This window comes from Nicotiana attenuata, chromosome 12 (assembly GCF_001879085.1).
Source record: "Nicotiana attenuata strain UT chromosome 12, NIATTr2, whole genome shotgun sequence".
NCBI classification, from domain to species: domain Eukaryota; kingdom Viridiplantae; phylum Streptophyta; class Magnoliopsida; order Solanales; family Solanaceae; genus Nicotiana; species Nicotiana attenuata.
Window position 1 is genome coordinate 4,738,859 of NC_032000.1, and position 21,902 is coordinate 4,760,760.

Below are 21,902 nucleotides of genomic sequence, written 5' to 3' on the forward strand. Positions count from 1 at the left end.
ATATAGATAAACTTTGTTCTCATTAAGCAATAGTTTAGCTATTAAGTGGAGGCACTCAATAAATTATTTTGCTAAACCAGCTGTGATGTAAACCAACTTATCAAGATAAACTATCTTGAATAGAAAATCTGAAAATTATGCTCTAAATTAAATTATTGAGCAAGTTACCTCGCAAATACCATGTTGCGGGTTAATAATAATCGCACATGTAACCATCTCATAGATGCATCTTATGTGGTATACATGGCAAGTGAATGGGCCCATATTCACCTTTGATATTTCAAGCATTCATGGGATTCAATCCCAATTTTAATTGGTCTATTAATTAATGAGAACAAGCAATGTAAGAGAATTCATAAAGAACTTTCTAGTTCTTTAATATTTACCCATGTGAATTCTCTTTTATTTTTGCACTTCATACTTGAATTAACATGCCTAAACCAATTATTAAATTATCAATATTGATAAACTTCAGGTTTACACCATGATGTGTGCAATTATGAATAAACTCCAAGTTTATTATGATATGGGTTTTTATATCAATAAATATCCACTTCATTGTGGTATTCTTTTGTTTATGTAGTACAAATTGGAGAATAAAGCGGGTAGCTTTTCACATACACATTACCCCGCTACAAGATGTAGTAATAGAAAATATTAAATCTTTCCTTTATTTATAGTCTCAATATAATCAACCGCTTTCGCGTATACTTTGGAAACTGAATAAGTTTCTTTGAGACTTACTACAACACAATATCTTATTGGTAATTAATTGTGTTTCTCCAAAATAGTTAATTGGCTCTTGCAGAGTTCTAAATTAATTTTGTAGTACCACATATTCATCAACACCCATATGGTGAATATCTCTTTTAAAGAGAAAGTTATACCATTATGGTTATGGTCAAAATTATATGCAAGATCTGTTTCTTGCATTACCGTTGACTTTTAATAATCACAATGCCAAAATATTTTGGCGTACAATAGGTACGTGACCAATGACCATTCATGCCATAATAATGATATTATTTTCTTATATCATCTCAAACCTCCTTCTAGAGGTGAGTGTGGTATATACCACTAGCACGCTCATATTCTTCCAAAAATGAATATGTATTCTTAAATCAGATGTTGTCACATTCACATCATGAATAGACCATAATCATCTATATGTGCTTTATAAAATCTCATGTCAAATCGATGACAAGTATTTTCACAAGTGGGGGATTATTTTGAGAATCCTTATTATTCTCATTATCACATTGATGACGATTATAATTTCGTCTATTGCCACGTCCACATCCAGTGATACATTAATAGTGATAATTTTGTCTTCTTTCAGACTTATCACATACTGCTATCACATTCTCTTAAGGGAATGAGAATGGAGCAAATTCAATGGGACGGGTTTCCACTTTTTGTGCCCATAATCATACATGAATTTGATCATGGCAAGACATAGAAACTTTTACCACTTCAGGTGGTTATAATTTCTTACAAACTCCACTAGAGTTATGATCAAACTTTGTTGTCTTTGCTTGTATTTAAAATCAAAGTATAGAATAAAAGAGAAAAATACGGTAAAATACTTACCTTATCCAGAATTTAATCATGAAGGAAGTTCATGGAATAATTGACAATAATTATGCTCAATCCCAAAGCTTCTACTCAATTGGTTAGAGTGTCGTGCCGATAACGTGTTATAAAACAATAAAAGAAGAAGAAGAGTATTGCAGTGAAAAGTAGAGGGAGAGAATTCTTATTGATTTGGGATGAATTACAATGGAATAGAACCCTCTATTTATAGGGAGAGGGTGACTTAGCCACCAAGTAATAAACCATAGAATCTCTCTAAATATAGACATTCACCATAAATATAATTGTATTTATAACAATAACCAAATAGTAGTACTTTTTTTCATTATAAAAAGATGCACTATAATATATAGCTATAGGAAGCAAGAAAGGAAACAACTATTTGGAGGCGGATCTATAATTTTAAGAGGATGGGTACATTGTTGTGATGAGGTGGATCTATAATTTACATTTGACGGGTTCAACTATATTATCTTACCATGAACCCACTACACTTTTGAAACTATACGTTCAAATTATATTCTTTTTAAAATTTTAATAATTATCACATATATATCTATACTCCGTGCCGAATACAAGACTCTTCAGAGTGGGTTCTCACACACACACACACACACACACACACACACACACACACATATATATATATATATATATATATATATATATATATATATATATATATATATATATATATATATATATATATATATATATATATATATATTTAAATTTGAAAGAATATAACATTGTTATACATGGATTAGGGAGAAAGTATAGGTTCACATAAACCCATATCGATCCACTTGGATACGCCTCTACAACTACTCTACCATACACAATAGAGTATTAAATCATACTATTTCATCTTTGGAAGTATATGAGCAAATTGGATTATCTTAGACTTAACCCTAGTTGATCAATCTCAGGTAAATACTTACCCGTACTTAATATTTACGTTAAATCAAATATTTTAATCTTAGTAGTATAAAATTACAGTGAATACGTATGATTTAACCATTATGCGTATGAAAAGTATGTGTTTTATATTCATTAATTTGATACAAACATCAGGTTATAAAAATAGCAGTTAGAAGCAACAAATGAACACTTCGAAAATTGGGTCCAATATCTGCTCTTAACAAGTTACTCACGGATGGCCTACCTTGACATTAACAAAATGAAATATTATTTATGTTCTTCTTAATATTTACAAATGGTACAACTTTATATTTTTGTCCTACTCCACATTACATTACATGTTTAGGGTACCTAGCGTACGCTACGTGAGTCATATCGGCCAAAAGCAGTTGATGCATGGAAAGTGATGGATGATGTAATATTACCAATTCTTAATTTTGCTTTTTTCCCAACTTCGACAAATGATCGGCGCAACTGTTACCTTCTCTCAAAGTATGAACCAGACAAATTTTAAGTTCTGACATGAGGCACCTACCTTCTTCGATCAAATCATGATCAGGGTGATTTTCGACATCATTTCTCACACTTAGCAACATTAGGGCATCATTTGAGTCGGTTTCAATGATAACCTTCTTCAAGCTGTAATTTTTAGCTAGGGTTATATAGCCCATAATTCCGGAGTAAATCTAGATGTTGCTTTCATACTAAGCCTGTCAAAGAATCCGCCTATCCACCTTCCTTTGTCGTCTCGTGCAATACCTCCAAATCCCGCTAATCCTGAATTGGGCATAAAATTGCCGTCCGTGTTAATCTTGATAAATCCCGAAGGAGGGAAAGACCAACTAATATAGACAGGTGCAGTGTTATGTTTGATTGTTGACTGAACAGCGCAACCCCGAGTTATGTGTTCAATACCGGAAAATTGAAAAGCTTGCCAATTAGTGCGAGGCACATACACTGCCATGGTTACGCACTGGATTTTGGTTTCTAAAAGTTTTATGTTAAAAGGTTTTGCCAAATCCTAAATGGATTGGGATTAACCATTTAGGAAAAGCAAAATTAATTATAGAAATACTAAAAAGAATTTAATTACAGAAAGCGTACATCTTCTATCGTCTTCTTGCGAAACATTCTCCAATGACTACAAAATAATCAAATTTTATAATGGAAAAATTAGTCACAATTCCATCACAAAATTACGAATTTAATTATAGGAGGGAGCGATTAAGAAATATTCTAGACAATTGATTAACTCTGATAAAAGCAAACTGACTTTCATATAGAAGCGGAAAGTCTCATTCAAACGAGCTCTATAGTGTGGCTTAACAACACGTAAAATTGGCTAGCCTAAAGATATTAAAAAAGGAAGTTCCAACAAAAGAAAGTCAAAAAATGATAAAACGAGATTAATCTCCACTTGTTTGCAATTGCTTTAGGCCCCACATTTGTGGCAACACCATTTTTTGTTACACCTAATAAGCTATGTATAAGTTCAAAAAAAGGTTTTGTGGAGTGAAGAAGAATTTGCACTTGAAATGAATATCGAACCCGAATTTCGTAAGAAACGTGTGATATATATGAAGTAACAATTTGATGAGAATGTTGATAATAAAATCTCAAAATCATTCGAAGAGTCCTTTGGAGTTGATTACTTTATACATAGTAGACAGGGCTATTTTTTTTTCACTTCAAAATAGATTTGAACAATTCGAAGCTTATGAAAATATTTTTGGTTTTCTATTTAGCAGTAAAAACTAAGATCGCTATATGATGCAAATTTGAAAAAATATTGCCTTAATTCTGAATGTTCCTTAAGGCATAATATCAATTCGATATTGATGGTTTAGATTTATTTTCGGAATTAAAAGTATTAAGGAAAATAGTACAATTAGAAGATAACAGTTTGATTGATACACTCCGTCAAATAAAAAGATTTGATTCTTTTTTCAATGCCTATATTGCTTAAGGAATAATGTTAATAACTCTTGTTATCGTCGCTTCAGCGAAAAAAAGTTTTTTAAATTAAAATTGATAAAATCTTACCCAAGATCAACAAAAAAAAGGTTAAATGGATTAGCTATATTGTCAATTAAGAAAGACTTATTAGAAATTATTGATTATATAAGAAAATTATTAATAATTTTGTATCTAAGAAACGCTAGAAAAATAAACTTCAAATAAATAAATAATTTTTTTTTTAAAAAGTTAAGGTCTCTCATAAAGTTTGACTTTAGGCCAGAAAACTCTTCGGGCGTCCCTGGAAGGAGAGCCTTAAAGCAATGATCAAGCTGTCTACGTTTGATATATAGGACACAGATTCGATCCGTGTAAGTAGCCAGTAATACTTGCATTATAGTAGATTATCTACATTATACCCTTAATACCCTTGAGGTGTGGTCTTTCCTCAGACCCTGCATGAATATGACATACTTTGTGCATCAGACTGCCCTTTAATGCTTCCCTCTTTACTGAGCCGTATTTGACGCAAATTTAAATTATTCGACTATTCGAGACACCAACCAAAATACCATTTACCTAGTGGAAAATTAGAAAAAATAAGACAACTCGTGAACATGATGACCCTTCATAAAAAGCAGTTGATTTTCTGTGGAAACAAGAAAGTCCAACAAAGTGGATTATGCCTTGTTATTTTTTCCTTTTCTTCTTTTGCCGCTTTGCGGCGTTATTGGAAGCTTAAAATACAAGACTACTCTCCTTGGAATTAGAGGACAACTAGTTCTTAGTGTAGAACAACTCAAAATATGGGACCCAAACTAAGTACTATATATATTTTCAAAGATACATAATAAGATATGTAATGATGATAATGATAACCGTTGATAATCATATTATAGGACTAAAGACTTACTTTCAGCCTTGATTGTGATTCGTCATGCATGTTCAAAGGCCCAAAGTTAGTGGCACGACTTCAGGAGTGAGATTCATATGCTCTTTTGGCTTTTTATTTGGTATTTGATATTCGTAATGGGGTCCGATAAAATTCAGAATTGTGCCAAAAAGTCCTATATATAATAAAGATAAAGGGTGCTCCCTAACAACGGCTATTTTATACCCAGAACTCGAACCCGAGATCTCTAATTAAGAATAAATATATATTTACCATTTCATCACAACTCGTGCTTATTGGTTCACATGGTTGATAACATACTACTTGAATGTGTTCTAGGAAAATATTTATCCGCACTCAGCAATTATATTAAATCAATTATTATAACTATTAGAGTTAGAAATATATATAAAAAAATATACATCAGATTTAGAAATATATAAATAAAAAATATATATACATCAGATCATGTGTCCGCAAACAAAACTTCTATTCCTGAATTTCGTGGTCAAAAGTTCTTCTTGTAACATTCTAGATTATTTGATGTAGCCAGTTCATTTACCTAAACTTCGCATAATAGTTGGAAGAAAACATATGTCAAAATATCAAAATGTGCAAGGCGATGAATGGAGTAGTTCAAAAATGTTGATTAATCTTTGTAAACTATTCGGAATGCCCTTGTACTCTTAATGATACATTGTATATCTCTAACATCATTTGCATTATTAACAAGATTATTCTTTTTACCTTTTATTTTATCACCACAATTTAATAATTTACAGTGAACTCTCAATAATTGTGAACTATTTATGGCATGATGTTTCTATATTATAGTTGTGTAAAAGTATTAAACTCTGTCTAATTAAGTGAAACATGTGACTGTTATTCCTTCATATGAACATTACATCTCATCCTGTTAATTATTTATTTAAACATGAGAAAGTATTCCACCTTTTTCTAGGTATTATTACTAGAATTCAATTTAGTTGCATAGGTATTAATGCAAGCATTACAATCAGTACAGGGAACGCAATACGTTTATTAATGTAGTAAGGTAGAACAAGTTGCTTTATGTAGAATTCAGCAGTATTTAGTAAGAAAAATGATAATTTTTACTCAATTAACTAAAAATACACAGATAAACAACAGCAAATTATGGTATAAAGTAATGGACAATTTCCAAACGAGTGTCCGATACATAAATACATACACAAATGCACCAGAATCAATTTTCAGATTCATAAAACAATGCCAGAGAAACAATATACTGCAGCAAAACAAATAGTATAAAATAGCAAATATTGGGACCAGTTTTATTCAATCAGTATAGAGAACGATATCTAAGAATATCTCAAAATGCTGGTGCTATATGTCAAGATCATAGTATTGGTACAACAATGATAAAGTTTACATGTCAATCAGACGACTTAACCTAAACAGAAAAAATGTCAGCTCCTTCAGCTGCAGGGTTTTAAGGGCAAAGGGTTCAATGTGCAACGAAATGTAACAGAAACTGGGCACTGAGCCTCAGGTCATCTTCCCCTTTTTTTCTGTAAAAAGAATGAACCAGGAAAAAAGTTCTTCAGCTCATCTTAGCTACATGCCCAATTCTATAAGTAGTATCATGTATGTCTCATCTATAAACTGTCTAGTTCACAAGTTAATGAGCGCAAATAAGTATGAAGATTACTTGGGAAAAGAATTTCCACTTGAGCCATCAGAGAAGGGCTACTGAGGCGGCACTGCAGGCTGTTCTTGTTGAAGTGGTGCAGCAGGCTGTTCTTTTTGCGGTGCTGCAGCAGACTGTTTTGGTTGAGATGGTGCAACAGGCTGTTCTTTTTGTGGTGCTGCAGCAGACTGTTTTTGTTGAGATGGTGCAACAGGCTTTTCTTTTTGCACTGCGGCAGCAGATTGCTCTTGTTGAGCTGGTGCAGCAGGCTGCTCTGGTTCAGGTCTTACACAAGGCCTCCAAACTGTTTCTGTACCTATATCCATTAAAGCAATTCCCTTGGCCACTAAATCACTTCTAATCTGATCACTTCTTGCAAACTCCTTATTTTTCCTCGCTAGTGTTCTTTCCTCAATTGCATGCAAAATATCTTCCTCCGTCAATTCAGCTCTTTTCAATGCTCTCTCTTTAAACTGCTGCAAAACCTGCGCAACAAAATAAATGAGTTAAATGAGACCCAACATCTGAAATTGTCATATAGTAATAGGAACATAAAGTACCATCTATTCCAGTTTGTTTGAGATTGCTCGACTTGAAACAAGAGTACAGAAAAAGAAAGACTTTGGACACACAAACCAAATATGGTTTTAAAATACCACAAGTGCCCTTGTAAAAAAAATATTTTTGTACCGGATGAGGGCTATGACAAGTCTGACACAATGGGAAATGTAAATGTTTACTAGTTCTAAATATAGAAAGATGCTAATCTTTTTTAAAACCGAAGTAAAAGAAAAGAGTGCCAAAATTATTGAGAGATAGGGAGTAATAATTTTGACAGCACCTCAGCACAAGTTGAACTAGAGAGCAATCCAAGGACATCCAACACTGCCTTCACTTCTTTCAGGAGCTCAGCTAGGGACAAAACAGCAGACAATTGTTGTTTCTTTTGCTGCTTTTTCTGGAAAGTATCAAAAGACAATGGATTACTTCAGTCAAATCACAACCGCCATGTGCAGAAGTGAAAAAAAATTGTAGACTTCCCACCTTCAGCATGTTCAAAGAACTATTCATAAGTCTAAGGGCTTCCTGAAGAGCGGCATTTAAGATAGTAGGTGTATGCAAATCATCAGAAAGTTTTGTCTCCAACTCATTACGCAGCTTCTTTATGCATTCTTGGGCCTGAGGGCTAACACGCACCCCCCTTACTTCGGTTTCAGTTTCAGTTCCTTGTTGGAATACTGACAAGGCTTCTTCACAATCAAGTAAGGTCTGTCAACCACAAAAATAACCCGAATAAATGGCTAAAAACAGATGCTAAATACAAATCTATCTTGGCAAGACAAAGTTTCAAAGTCGCATGAACATTCATCTAATAGGAGAAAGATCACAAGTAGATCTAAAAGGTTCATACAACCTTTCATTTTTTATTGAACTAGTACATTGCTGAAACCATAAAGCATATTACTCAGTTCAGTTATTGTGCATACGCAGTAGCAATAGAACTACAAGCCACTAAAAGCAGCCTGTGAGATATGTTCTTGACTGCAGATATACAAAGAAATTAAGTATGAACAGCCAGAAATTAAAGAGACTCCAAAAGATTGGCATTGGAATTGCTTGTATCAGTCATTAAGAAGCATAAATAATTGAACTATGTGGTAATAAAAAGGACATAAAAGCTCTTTCCTTCTTTTTTTTTTTTTTGAAATGGTAACAGATTTCATATATAATAATAAAGTAAACATTAAAGCTTTTTCCTGACCTGATAAAGGTAGAACACAGATTCTGAAGCAATTTCTATCTGTGATATTGAGTAATTAACAGGAGACCGGTAGTGCATCCCCAACAAGAAGTACCTCAATGCAATGGGATGATACAATCGAGTAACCTACAAAACATGTATGCTATGAACCAGAGCATTATAAAAAGAACCACATTAAGACAGTAGCTAATGAGGACATTATACCTCACGTATAGTGAAGAAGTTCCCCAAGGATTTCGACATTTTCTCATCGTCTATAGTTACAAAACCATTATGCATCCAGTAGCTAATGTTACTCTCCGGGCAAGCAGCGCAACTCTGGGCAATCTCATTTTCATGGTGAGGAAAAGTCAAGTCCATTCCGCCACCATGTATATCAAAGGAATGTGTCAGATACTGCGCACTCATTGCACTGCATTCTATATGCCAACCTGGTCTTCCAGGACCCCAGGGGCTCTCCCAACTTGGTTCACCAGGCTTTGCAGCCTGTAAAGAAATGAAATTGGCATGTAAGGCTAAAACAGAACTTTGTAGAACAGTAAAGAAAATTTCCCACCTTCCACAAGGCAAAGTCAGCAGCATTTCGCTTTCTTGAATCAACTGCAACGCGTTCTCCAGCTCGATTATCTTCTAATTTTCGTCCAGATAATCGACCATACTCTGGAAAACTATCGACAGAGAAATAAACATCTCCATTAATTGTGTATGCACAGCCATTGGTTATTATCTGCAGGCGAGACCTGAAGATCATTAGCACATAAACAATACTATCATTTAGAAGAAAGCAGAGCATATCTGGGGAAGAAGAAAAACAGAGATTTTGAACTCTCTCATCAAAGACAGAGTTTTACTTTTCCTGACCGCATTTTCATCCTTTCGACATATACATTTTCTCTCATTATATACAAGAACAAACATTCCAGCCTCTCTTTCAGTATAAAGGATACAATCTCGGAATGAAGTTCTTAGCCTTTGTTTTTTCAAAAGCACTAATAATGAAGAAACAAATTTGCATTACAAGATCAGAATTCATGGTTTTTGTTATTGTTTAGATCAGTATTCATGTTGTTAAACTTCAGAGTAGGAGAAACCACATATAACGACAAATAAGCATCGCGAGATGAATCCCAACTAGCAAAATGGCATTCATGGTTTTCAATAGTATTCAGATAACATTTCTATCCAAATATGGAGTCTATCACAACCTCCCTCCGGCAAAAAGATAATAGAGAAAAGAGTGCCTCAGAAAAATGCAATAGCAGCTTTAATAGAACAGAGAACATATGGAAAAAGTATCAGGCGTTACATCTCTATGGACATACAGATTCTACTTCCAACACCATCTCCAAACCCTGTCCCTTCTCAAGTGAGATTCCTACTTAATTTTGTTATTACAGGGAGAAATGGGAGGGAGCACATCAATAAGCTTTTAATTGTCAGAACAGGGTGTGGAAGAGATTAATTAGACGTGAGAACCTTAGCTATCATTTCCTTTATCTGCTCCATATGGTCAGTAACACGAGGCTGATGAGTCGGTAGGAGGCACTGGAGATCATCCATGTCTTTTAGAAATTCTTGGCAGAATCGACCACTCAAAGCAATTGGGTCTTCTCCAGTCTCATTAGCCCGCTTAATTATCTGGAAAGAACAGACTGTTATGCATCTGAAGTATTATATAACGTGAGCTAACTGATATTGCCAAGTTTATCAGAAAATAAATATAAGAAGGTCTAGAATAAATTGTTTCCTTTTCTTAGGTCAAGAAATTCCTTTTATCTTGGGAGAGAGGACCAAAAAAGAGACTTACTCCCCAAATAAAAGTGAATCTCACCTTGTCATCTACATCAGTGAAATTGCGCACATACACAACATCGTATCCCAAGTATTTCAGATATCTGTAAATTCCAAATTAAGGAAATTTCCATCGACTGTCAGTATTTTGAAGTAAAAACAATCAGACATCTAAAAGAACTAATATAAATGCACCAACATTGAGCCACAGAAAAACACAAGATAGATAAGATAAGTTCCACAATAATCGAAACAGATACAAGTTAAAACAAAAGCTCTTCATGGGTTCTTTTCTTTCTTTTTTTCTTTTCTCCTTTTTGTAGGCAAGTAAAGCTCTTTTTGGTTCCCATGTTCAATGACTTCAAGGAGCTGCTAAGTCCAAGTTAATCTAGTAAACAGGTGAAAAATTGCACCAACCACGTATAACACGTTACGACAGGCACAAACTTATTCTATAGAAAATGCAATACAATACATTACCAACCACCGGGTACCTGCTACCTCCCACCAGCACTGGTAGTGGTACTGGATAACTCTGCCCACCAAGACTTAGGCAGATGAGATGAAATCACCTAGTATTTTTGCATGCACAGGATTTACACCAGAGACCTCATTGTTCTCCTCCCCCAAATTCCAGAATAGTTCAATTAGATCCCCCAAGTTCCCTCAATGAGACAATGTTTTACTCAAATTTCCAATCATGTTTCTCAATCACCAACTTCCCCTACTTCTTTCACTCACATACAACAAACAAAATCAAACTTTCCAGTTCTATTCAAACTAGCTATTTCACAACAACTCCAATTAGATCCCCCAAATTCCACTAAATGAACACTCGGTGATTTCTCCCATCTGCATAAGCCTTAGCGGGCAAAGTTACCCAGTTCCTGTGTTGATAGGTACCAAGTACTCGGTGTACTAGTCCAGGTATGTGCAAGCTGGCCTGAACACCACCATCATAAATAAAAACTAAATTCTTCTAAATGCACCTGTTTTACTCAGACTTACAATTTTCCTAGATCTCCAATCATGTTTTTCTATCAATCACTTTCCCCTACGTACTGCCTAAGCCTTGAGGGGGGCAAAGTTACTCGATTCCTGTGTTGATAGGTAGCAAGTAGCAGGTACCCGGTGGAATAATCGAGGAGCGCACAAGCTAGCCCAGACACCACCGTCATAAATAAAAACAAAATTCTCCTAAATGCAACTATTTTACTCAGACTTCTGATTTTCCTAAATCTCCAATCATGTTTTTCTATCAATCGACTTCCCCTCCCTGCGTGCCCAGTTCCTGTTCTGATATGTAGCAAGTAACCGGTGGAATAGCTGAGGTACGCGCAAGCTGGCCTGAACACCACCATCATAAATAAAAACAGAATTCTGCTAAATGCAAGTGTTTACTTACTTCCCATTTTCTAAATCTCAAATCATTTCTCTATCAATCAACCTTCCCTACGAACTAATTTCAGCACAATTTTACACCAACACATAACTCAGCAACAAATCAACACGTCAAAAATTACAAACAACTCTAATCGAAGCAAAAATATAAATATCCAATTAATACATTTAAAATTGAATTAAATTTGACCTGTAGAGGACGTCAAAGGCGACGTAAGCTCGAGCATGGCCTATATGACTGAAATCATAACTGGTAACGCCGCAAACGTACATTTTCACCTTACCTGGTTCCTTCGGTATGAAAAACTCCTTTTGTTTCGTCATTGTGTTATAGACCTGAAATTCAATCTTCTCTTTCACCATTTTTAAACGAATTTCTCCGATCGACCGGAACGGAAAATCGATTTTCTCCTCGTAGTACAAAAACCCTAGTTACGGCCGCTCAAATGTGTGTATTAAGGTAAAAGAGAGAGATTCGAGGAATCGTTATTTTTATTTCCCTTTCTTCCGCTTTTCTCTTTTGTACTTTTTGTTTAAATAAGGTAGTTATGTTTGGAAAAAAAGATGTTATATTTGATTACTATATTTTTATTTGGAAAGTAAAAGGTTTGGTATATATTTGTTAAAAGATTACATCAATAATGAGCAAAACTAAATTAAGAGATACAAAATAGGAAATACTAATACAAAATTATGCTAATCAGATTGTTAGTATTAATAAAAGAGTGTTATTCTTAAGTGAAACTGTAATTTTTTTTAGTTTTACACTATATACGGTACTAGTCTAATTTGGAATTCAATTAATTCGAATTTGTGCACTCCCTATCAATGTAAATCACCTAATTATTAAATAATTGTTTAATCACATTTAATGCAATTTCTTTTGCTTTAAGTTAAAGGAATAAACTGGTGAAAGTAAGATGGGCCGACTTGTAAGTTGCTTAGTTTGAGCTGGGCTCATGTATTTTAGAGAGAAAACCTCACTTTATACCCATTAATTTTAAATTATTTACTCTTTAATATCCAGACCCAAACTATTTACTACTCCTACCCATCGACTTTTTTCCTATATAAAAAATAATCTGGTAACAAGTTTGTACATCATACATAGAAAATGAATATGAAAAGGTAAAGTTACTGCATATAACTGTCCATTTCAGCATCTCAGGGCAACCAAATTTTCGACTGGGCAATAAGCAGATTAGGAATTGCAGCCACTGTAGCTAAGGCCTTAGCTTTCATGCATGAAGGCCTCTAGAATAATGATATTCCTCACGGAAACTTGAAATCCACCAATATGTGTATCTGAATATCCACCATTGTTGGGCTTGAAGCTCAATTTTATTTTTGAAGATTTCTTATTTCATTCAAAGTGGGTGCTGTTAAATATTGCTTATAGTACCTTCTGGAAGTTCATACTGAAATTTGATAGCATTTGGAGCTGATTTGAGGTGATTGAGATCGAAATTTTCAATTGAAAATCGAAGAAGAACATAGCTACAGTATACCGCTACAGTATACAATATGTTGTAGGAGTATATAGCTATACTGCAACAGTATACTATTATAGTTAACAATATACTGCAACGGTATATTGTAATAATAGAAGAAGAACACGGTTACTTAACAGTATACCGCTACAGTATACAATATACTATAGGAGTATATAGTTATACTGCAACAGTATACTATTATAGTATACAATATATTGTTATAGTATATTATAATAATATGCAATATACTGTAATAATATGTTGTAATAGTATACAATATACTATAATAGTATTTATTACCCGTAAATTCACTTGCCTTTTCTCTTTTAATTTGCTTTACGCTTTTACCCAGCGTGAGCGGCAAATTGAAAATGCAAAAGAAAATAAAAAAAAATATTATAGTATGTTATATAATGTAACGGTATACTCTTACAATTAGATCCTTTTAGAATTTTTTGAAATTTTATTGACAACTGATATTATTTCACTTTAATAATTGAATTAAACTTTTTTTTAACTCTTTGTGTATAATTGTATACCCTGTTGGTATAACTATATACTATACTAGTATCAAATGTTAGTTAATATTTTTTTTGATTGTATTAGCTACATTTAGAGTAAGTTTTATAGAGTGGTGGTTCGACCGGCTATGCTGTATGGGGCTGAGTGTTGGCCAGTCAAGAACTCCCACGTGCCGAAGATGAGAGTAGCAGAGATGAGGATGTTGAGATGGATGTGTGGGTGTACCAGGAGCGATAGGATTAGGAATGAAGATATCCGAGATAGAGTGGGAGTAGCCTCCGTGGAGGACAAGATGCGGGAGTCGTGGCTGCGATGGTTCGGACATGTTAAGAGAAGAAGCATTGATGCCCCAGTTAGGAGGTGTGAGAGGTTGGCCATGGAGAGTTTGAGAAGAGGTCGAGGTAGGCCTAAGAAGTATTGGGGAGAGGTGATTAGGCAGGACATGGCGCTGCTTCAGCTCACTGAGGATATGACCCTTGATAGGAGAGTGTGGAGGTCGAGGATTAAGGTAGAGGGTTAGTAGGTAGTTTATAGTTGTTCACCGATAGTCTTAGTAGTATGCATGTCCCTTCATATTTTTAGATTTTTATTATGTTATGTGGTTTTGTTTGCCTCAGGTATTGTATTCCATGTTGCTATTATTTGGTACCACTTATCCTGTATCTCTCCCTTTTTCTTTTATCTTCCATCTTTCTTCCTCCCTTGCTTTCCTCTTTTTCTTCTTGCCCTTCCTGAGCCGAGGGTCTATTGGAAACAGCCTCTCTACCTGCATTAGGTAGGGGTAAGGTCTGCGTACAGACTACCCTACCCCAACCCTACTGTTGGATCAAACTGGGTTTGTTGTTGTTGTTGTTGTTGTTGTTGTTGTTGTTGTTGTATTGTTGTTGTATTAGCTACATTTAATTGGTACACAATTTGATTTTTCTTTAGTAATGATATATAAAAAAAAATAATAAAAAATAGTGAAAATAGTAAATGAAATTAGATTATGAAGAGAAAAAGAATATAAAAAAAAGTTAAATGAAATTAGAATAGGAAAAAAGAGAAAAATAAGAAGAAAACGAGAAAAAAGAAAAGAAAAGAAGCATAGAAATAAAAAAGAATTGGAGAATAAAGAGAAAATTCCCCATAAAACCTACTATGGGTAGGAAATATAATTAGTTTATGGGTAGAAAAATAAATGGGTAGACAAGGGTAAATAGTTTTATTTTTGTGGGTAACTGTGTCAAAACCCCTATTTTAGAGCTCGATTTGGCTGGAGCAGCAAACACAAAACAAACTTCAAGGTAAGGGCTATTATCACTTTTAGCCCGCGCCAAAAATTATTTATATTTAGTAGCCGAAAAAGTATATTAAATTTATATACTTTTTGTATATAACATACAGAATGTATATATATACGAAAGATATACAAAAAAAAATATATTTTTCGGTTACTATATATTGAAAACGGCTATACAGTGTCATTTTCCCGCGCAAATTTCAGCTTAAGAAAAAGTTATCCACGATAACCGTTGCTCTCGGAGCACGATAGCAAGGAATGCGATTGTGACCGGAAAATATGGCTCGTCGCCGAAAAACTGTGCATAACACTACTATGCAGTCGGGGAAGTTAATCACTCCAGCAAACGGCATACAAAAGGAATTACCACCACTCACATTTGGGAGTTTTTACCACAGAAATACCAATCGATTGAGGGAGTTCATGAAACTAGTTGTTCTGAAGGTGATGTGCAACTTCAACCTGTCAAAGCGGATGGAACAACGATACAGGCAGCTCGCGATTACAGTACTCTAAAGCGAGTGGATTGAAAAGCCAACTCCTACAGCAGCTGACATTGTACGAGGGAATCGCAGCTCACAAATGAGTAAACCCTTGTCTTTTGTTCCTCCAATTGATAGAGATGGTAAGCGAATTGTTAAATTGAACGAGGGGGATTTACAATCTCAGGCAAATTATTGGAAAACTTCTCTAATTGGGTACATAATAGGAGAAAATCCTTATGAAAAAGCTATGGAGAACTTTGTTATGAATGTATGGAATTTTTTTACTAAACCTCAGATACTAATTCATTCTGAGTGATATTGTATCTTCAAATTTCACACCATAGCTGATAGGGACCAAGTTCTCCAGTCAGGGCCATATACATACAGGAACAAACCAATGGTGCTAAGGCTATGGGAAATTGATTTCTCATTCAACAAAGACATACTAAGCATAATGCCAGTTTTGAGTGAGATTCCCTGGGCTACCAGTAGGATATTGGTTGACTGAGGCTCTAAGCAAAATGGCTAGTATGATGGGCAAGCCCCTATACACTGATAAATTCACTGCTCATTATGAGAAGATATCCTATGCTAGGGTTCTTGTGGAGATGGATGTTGCCTATCCTTTTCTAGACCAGCTAGAAATAGAGTCACCTTTTGGCCCAATGGTGCAGACTATTGAGTATGATTAGAGACCTATTTTGTGTAATGACTGTCTGAAATTTGGTCATGATTCTATTGACTGCTGGCACAACAAAAGCTGTAATGAAGAGGATGATAACAAGGAAATGGGAAAGCCGAGAAGAAAAAAAAGAGGAGCAAAGAAGCCAACTAGGATTGTAAAGCAGACATGGCTGGTGAAAAAGCCAGAAGTGAATGCTGAAACAGAGCCAGAACCACTGAGGAAGGAAGCCCTGCAAGCAGACCCTGCTCATGAGCCTGATTGCACTGAGATGGTTAGGAAGAGTATAGAGCATGTACAACAAAAAATTCCTATGCCATATCATACCAAAGACGGGGTCAACCCTCAAAATGACATATGCTGTAATCTTGTGAGTGAAATACTAGCTAGCAATGATAAAGGGAAGGCAATTGCTGAGCTAAGGTATGATGGGAGAGGAGGGCAACATAAGGATCCAGGTCCATCATGCCCTCCAAATTACAACCCTCAATGATCATTGTCGCTTGGAATATTAGGGGCCTGAACCAGACCCATAAGCAGAAGGAGGTAAAGACCTTTCTGGCTAAAAATAAGGTAGATGTAATGGGGCGTATTGAAACTAGAGTAAAAGAACATAAGGCTAAGAAAATACAAAAAAAGATTGCTCAGGGGTGGAATGTTTACTGCAATTATCCTTATGCTGAAAATGGTCGAATTTGGATTCTGTGGAGCGCACATATACAACTTCAGATTATTCAAACTACATATCAATTCATCCATTGTCTAGTGGAGGATAGCATAACTCAAATTACCTCATATCTCGGTACCATCTATGCCCAGAATGATGGCCATCAAAGGGACACTTTATGGAGGGATATTACACAGATAAATATGCAGGCTCAGGAGCCATGGCGGCTTAGTGAAGACTTTAACAATTTACTATCTTATGAGGATAGAATAGGGTCCCCTGTAACCATTGCTGAAACACGGCGATTCAAAGATGTGATTGATTTCTACAGCTTACCCCTCTTAGAGCTAAAGGATGGCATTTAACTTGGACAAACGAACAAGGTACTGGTTCAAGAGTATATAGCAAGATAGATTGAACTTTGGAGAACTATCAGTGGATACAACAATATGGTCATGTGGAGGCATATTTCATGAATCCTTCAGTCTCTGATCACTCCCTTATCCTAATAAAATGTGGTGGGCAGAAATAATTACATCCTAAACCATTTAGACTATACACAAATGTCATAGAACTTCCACAATTCCAGAATATTATTCAGCATGTTTGGAGTCAGAATTATGATAACACATATATGCAACAGATCTGGTGCAACCCAGACTAGGGAAGAAAATAACACAGCTTATCTAGGAAATCAATCCTTTACTTATCTACAACTTGATAATAAAAAAAGATATTCACACTTTACAAAACTATACGTAAGTATTCCCCAAAATTTCTCATAATTTTATATTTATGTCTTTTTGAATTATTTTTAGCCGGATCCCCGCTAGTATTCGTACTAGGATCTGTATCTCAGAATCTTAGAATTTACATCTCGAAGGATTCGACCTCTAGATCTGTCCCCGTGTCGGACACGCACACCCGTGTTCTAGCAACTTAGCAGTATAGTTTATCAATGTAAGAAGTTTTGTATGTTTGTGTTTTACATTGACTTATCTTAGTCTCTACGCAATTCTGTCAAGGTTTGCATATCAAGGGTTGCATTAGACTTCTGACGATGTTGTCATTTATTTTATAGCTATGGTGCCGGATAATCTTATGCGCAACTCGGCCTATTCCACGGAGGCACATGTTACCTCCCACTACTACATTATTGCTGCCATATTTAAGAAGTTTCACTTGAGCATCTTATTTCCTTTAAAGACTTTTTTGCTTCTCTCTCACATCCCACCTCACATCCGGTAGGAGCTCCGACTTTATGTTTTTGTACATATTCTATATTCAACCATAATAGGTTTGTGATCAATAAGGTCTCTAGTCATTCAATATGAGTCTTGTCAAATTTTGTACAACCAAAAATGTTCACAATTAGAATGCGCAATTTTAAGAGTATGCATTGACGTTTGACATAATTAAGTAATAAAAAGTGCGCTCTCTCTAACCGCTCAAGCTTTTAGATAAGATGGTCACACCATTCAGCATGGTATCAGAATAGACATAAGTCATGGTTTCGAGTCTCACCTCTACCTATTATCGCAGGAATATCCACGTGCTTGGCCTTATGCAAAAGAACTATATCCGCACGTGAAAGGCGTATTAAAGACATGATTAAGTAATTATGTGGAATGTTAAATGTACGAAAGTTTGTTTTTGGAAAAGTTGCTATTATTCGAAGTCAAGGTGGACATTTAATTTGAAATGAAGAGGCATCGAAATTTGTACACAAATGATAAAACTAATATACTATCAAATAATATAGAAATATTGATATCACATTTGATATAACTTATGGACGGTAAATCTATAATATATTTTAGGTTTATTTTTGTCATCTGATGTCCTTATGTGGTGGTATTTAAATCTTGTAATATCACGATACTGGCTCTAATGTGGTATGTAAATAGAGAAAATCTCACTTTATACACATTAATTTCAAACTATTTACCCTTTAATGCCCAGGCCCAAATTATTTACCACTCCTACCCATGCGGCCCAAACTATTTACCTGCTAATTCCAGCCGCAACCTGCAAACAAAAGGAATAGTTCCCGCTAACAAGGAATCTTGAAAGAGAACCTCAAGTGGTGAAATAGAGATTCAAACCATGGCTGAAAAACCTGCCTTCGAAGAAATAGACCAGGATTTGTGCAAAAACATGAAAAAATTTATGCAAAAGCATGAAAAATCTAACAAATCTCGTATCATTCTCCGGCGAAGTCGATCTTCAAGTATGTTCTCTTTTTTTTTTGGTCAAAACAACTAAATCTGTGCAAAAACATGAAAAAATACAATCTTTATGTCAGGATTTGCTGTATTTGTTTTTTTAATTAAAATTCCTGAATTTCTTTTCTGGGAATTAAATAGGTATTCAGGAAAAAAGAGTTGAAAAAAATGGCAGAGCAGAAGAAGCAGCAAGTGGGATCTAAAAAAGTGAATCAGCTTCGATCATCGGATTTTGGGATTAATATAATTGTAAAGGTTATTAGTAAAAAGCCAATTACACAGAGAAATCGTCTTACTGAGTGTTTGGTGGGTGATGAAACTGGAATTATTATTTTTACTACCCGCAATGATCAAGGTAATTTTTTTGCTAGGATTGAGAAAAAATGAATATTTATTGTAAGAATTGGCTTGTATCATCAATTGGGAACAAATATTGTTAAGATCTTGTCATTGATGGTTGAAGGGTAACTGATTTAAATGATTTTGCTGTTTTTCATTGTTGTCATATGTTTGACTTCTGCTGTGTGTATTGCATGTTGCGTGGAAGCCGAAGAATGAGTGTATTGAGATTTATTGAGCCTTCGTTGTTCAAATTGGCATATTTTAGACATGCTGGGAGAAACTTATAAATGTCTAGCTAATTAATAGTGGAAGTTGAAAGCATTCGATGGTGTAGTTAAGGATCTAATTTTATTTGAAATTTGGGAAAGATTGTTGGTTTGTTGGAATTCAGTAGTTGCTTCAATGTTCCTTTCCCTTATTTCTTTATGTTCCTTTTCCCTCTGTTTTTTTGGTTTTGCCGTCTTCCCTTTTCTCTTTTGTTCTCACTAACGTTTTTTGTTTGCAAGTTGCGGCTGGAATTAGCGGGGAGGAAAAATTTGATAGGATTGGAGCTGATTTGAGGTGATTGAGTTGGAAATTTCAGCTGAAAATCTAAAAAGAACACAACTACCCAATAGTATACTGCTACGGTATACAATATGCTGTAGGAGTATATAGCTATGTTACAACAATATACTATTATAGTTTACAATATACTGCAACGGTATATTGTAATAATCGAAGAAGAATGTTATAGTATACAATATACTATAGGAGTATATAGTTATACTGCAACAGTATACTATTATAGTATACAATATATTGTTATAGTATACTGTAACAGTATGCAATATACTGTAACAGTATGCTGTAATAGTATACAATATACTATAATAGTACACTTATTACCCGTAAATTCACTTGCCTTTTCCCTTTTGCAAATTGAAAATACAAAAAAAATAAAAATACTATAGTATACTATATAATGTAACGGTATGCTCTTACATTTAGATCCTTTTAGAATTTTTTTGAAATTTTTATTGGCAAGTGATATTATTTCAGTTTAATAATTGAATTAAAATTTTTTTAACTCTTTGCGTACAATTGTATACCCTATTGGTATAGCTATATACTATACTGGTATCATATGTTAGTTAATATTTTTTGATTGTATTAACTACATTTAATTGGTACACAATTTAATTTTTTTTAGTAATAATATAAAAAAAGAATAATAAAAAATAGTGAAAACAATAAATGAAATTAGATTATGAAGAGAAAAAGAGTATAAAAAAAGAAGTTAAATGAAATTTGAAAAGGAAAAAAAAAGAAAACGAGAAAAAAGAAAAGGAGAAAAGAAAAAAAAAGAAAAGAAAAGAAGCATAGAAATAAAAAAGGATGGGAGAATAAAGAAAAGATTTTCCACAAAAACTACTATGGGTAGGAAATGTAATTAGTTTATGGGTAGAAAAATAAATGGGTAGACAAGGGTAAATAGTTTTATTTTCGTGGGTAACTGTATCAAAACCCCATGAAAATATAGGGAGAATTACACATAAGTACAATTCATACACATACATTGCAATTAGTTAGCCCAGTTACAACTTTAAAATTTATAGCCCAAAGATAAAAGGCTAAGGTCCGAAAAAAGCTTTTTTACACCACCAACTACTACTATTATTCCTTCTTCATAAATTTCTACGCTTTGCACAGATTCCAATTGAAACGATCAACTTCAATGGTGGCATTTATTTTATGAAAACACGTAAGGCTTTTATATTTGAATTTGCTTTTCTTAATGTAAAATTGTGTAGAAGTGGAAGCAGTAGAAACATCTACAATTCTAGAGGAGACTTAGACTGTTTAGATGATAAAATGAGAATAGAGATATATTTTAGAACTATTAATTTAATGGAAGGATCTTTGTCAAATCTTATATTTGTTTCTTCCCCAAGTTTCAAATGGTAGAAATAAAAAAAAAATGCTGCAAGCCTGTAATTTGGCAGAAAAAAACAAATACAAACATTTCAATTTTAGTTTTAATTGTACATGTACATTATATATATAATAATATATATAAAAAATAAGAAAAATAAGAAGACGAGAAGACGAGAAGAAAGTATCAAACTTTCATGGAGCCAATTATACACTAACAATATATCTATATATATATATATATATATATATATATATATATACACACACACACACACACAATATTGTACAATGGAAAAATATAT

General features: G+C 34.1%; 2 protein-coding genes across 3 annotated transcripts; one reads left to right on the plus strand and one right to left on the minus strand.

The window, feature by feature from the left end:
• On the minus strand, window positions 6,650–12,509 carry LOC109235186 (cysteine--tRNA ligase 2, cytoplasmic). 2 transcript variants are annotated; one of them, XM_019401179.1, is made up of 10 exons: window positions 12,176–12,509; window positions 10,625–10,688; window positions 10,270–10,431; window positions 9,350–9,520; window positions 8,998–9,279; window positions 8,794–8,919; window positions 8,076–8,300; window positions 7,873–7,989; window positions 7,053–7,516; window positions 6,650–6,912 (listed from the first exon to the last, which is right to left on the minus strand). In XM_019401179.1, exons 1-9 carry the CDS (start codon window positions 12,346–12,348, stop codon window positions 7,091–7,093), a joined length of 1,746 nt encoding a protein of 581 aa, XP_019256724.1. In that variant the 5' UTR covers window positions 12,349–12,509; the 3' UTR covers window positions 6,650–6,912; window positions 7,053–7,090. The 2 variants fall into 2 exon arrangements, with proteins under 2 accessions (XP_019256724.1, XP_019256723.1); XM_019401178.1 differs by having other exon boundaries at window positions 6,650–7,516.
• LOC109235826 lies at window positions 16,289–17,481 on the plus strand. The gene is made up of 3 exons (XM_019402077.1): window positions 16,289–16,449; window positions 16,528–16,872; window positions 16,965–17,481. The coding sequence occupies exons 1-3, from the start codon at window positions 16,289–16,291 to the stop codon at window positions 17,479–17,481; spliced, it is 1,023 nt and encodes a 340-aa protein (XP_019257622.1).

Excerpts from the sequence above, each read along its gene's own strand:
- LOC109235826 (XM_019402077.1), top strand. The coding sequence starts at position 16,289 with ATGGCTAGTATGATGGGCAAGCCCCTATACACTGATAAATTCACTGCT. Across the intron at positions 16,450-16,527 it reads CCAATGGTGCAGACTATTGA|CTGTAATGAAGAGGATGATA; the intron begins GTATGATTAGAG and ends GCACAACAAAAG. Across the intron at positions 16,873-16,964 it reads AAGGCAATTGCTGAGCTAAG|GGGCCTGAACCAGACCCATA; the intron begins GTATGATGGGAG and ends TTGGAATATTAG.
- LOC109235186 (XM_019401179.1), bottom strand. The coding sequence starts at position 12,348 with ATGGTGAAAGAGAAGATTGAATTTCAGGTCTATAACACAATGACGAAA. Across the intron at positions 10,689-12,175 it reads GCCTTTGACGTCCTCTACAG|ATATCTGAAATACTTGGGAT; the intron begins GTCAAATTTAAT and ends TGGAATTTACAG. Across the intron at positions 9,521-10,269 it reads TAAAGGAAATGATAGCTAAG|ATAATAACCAATGGCTGTGC; the intron begins GTTCTCACGTCT and ends TCTCGCCTGCAG.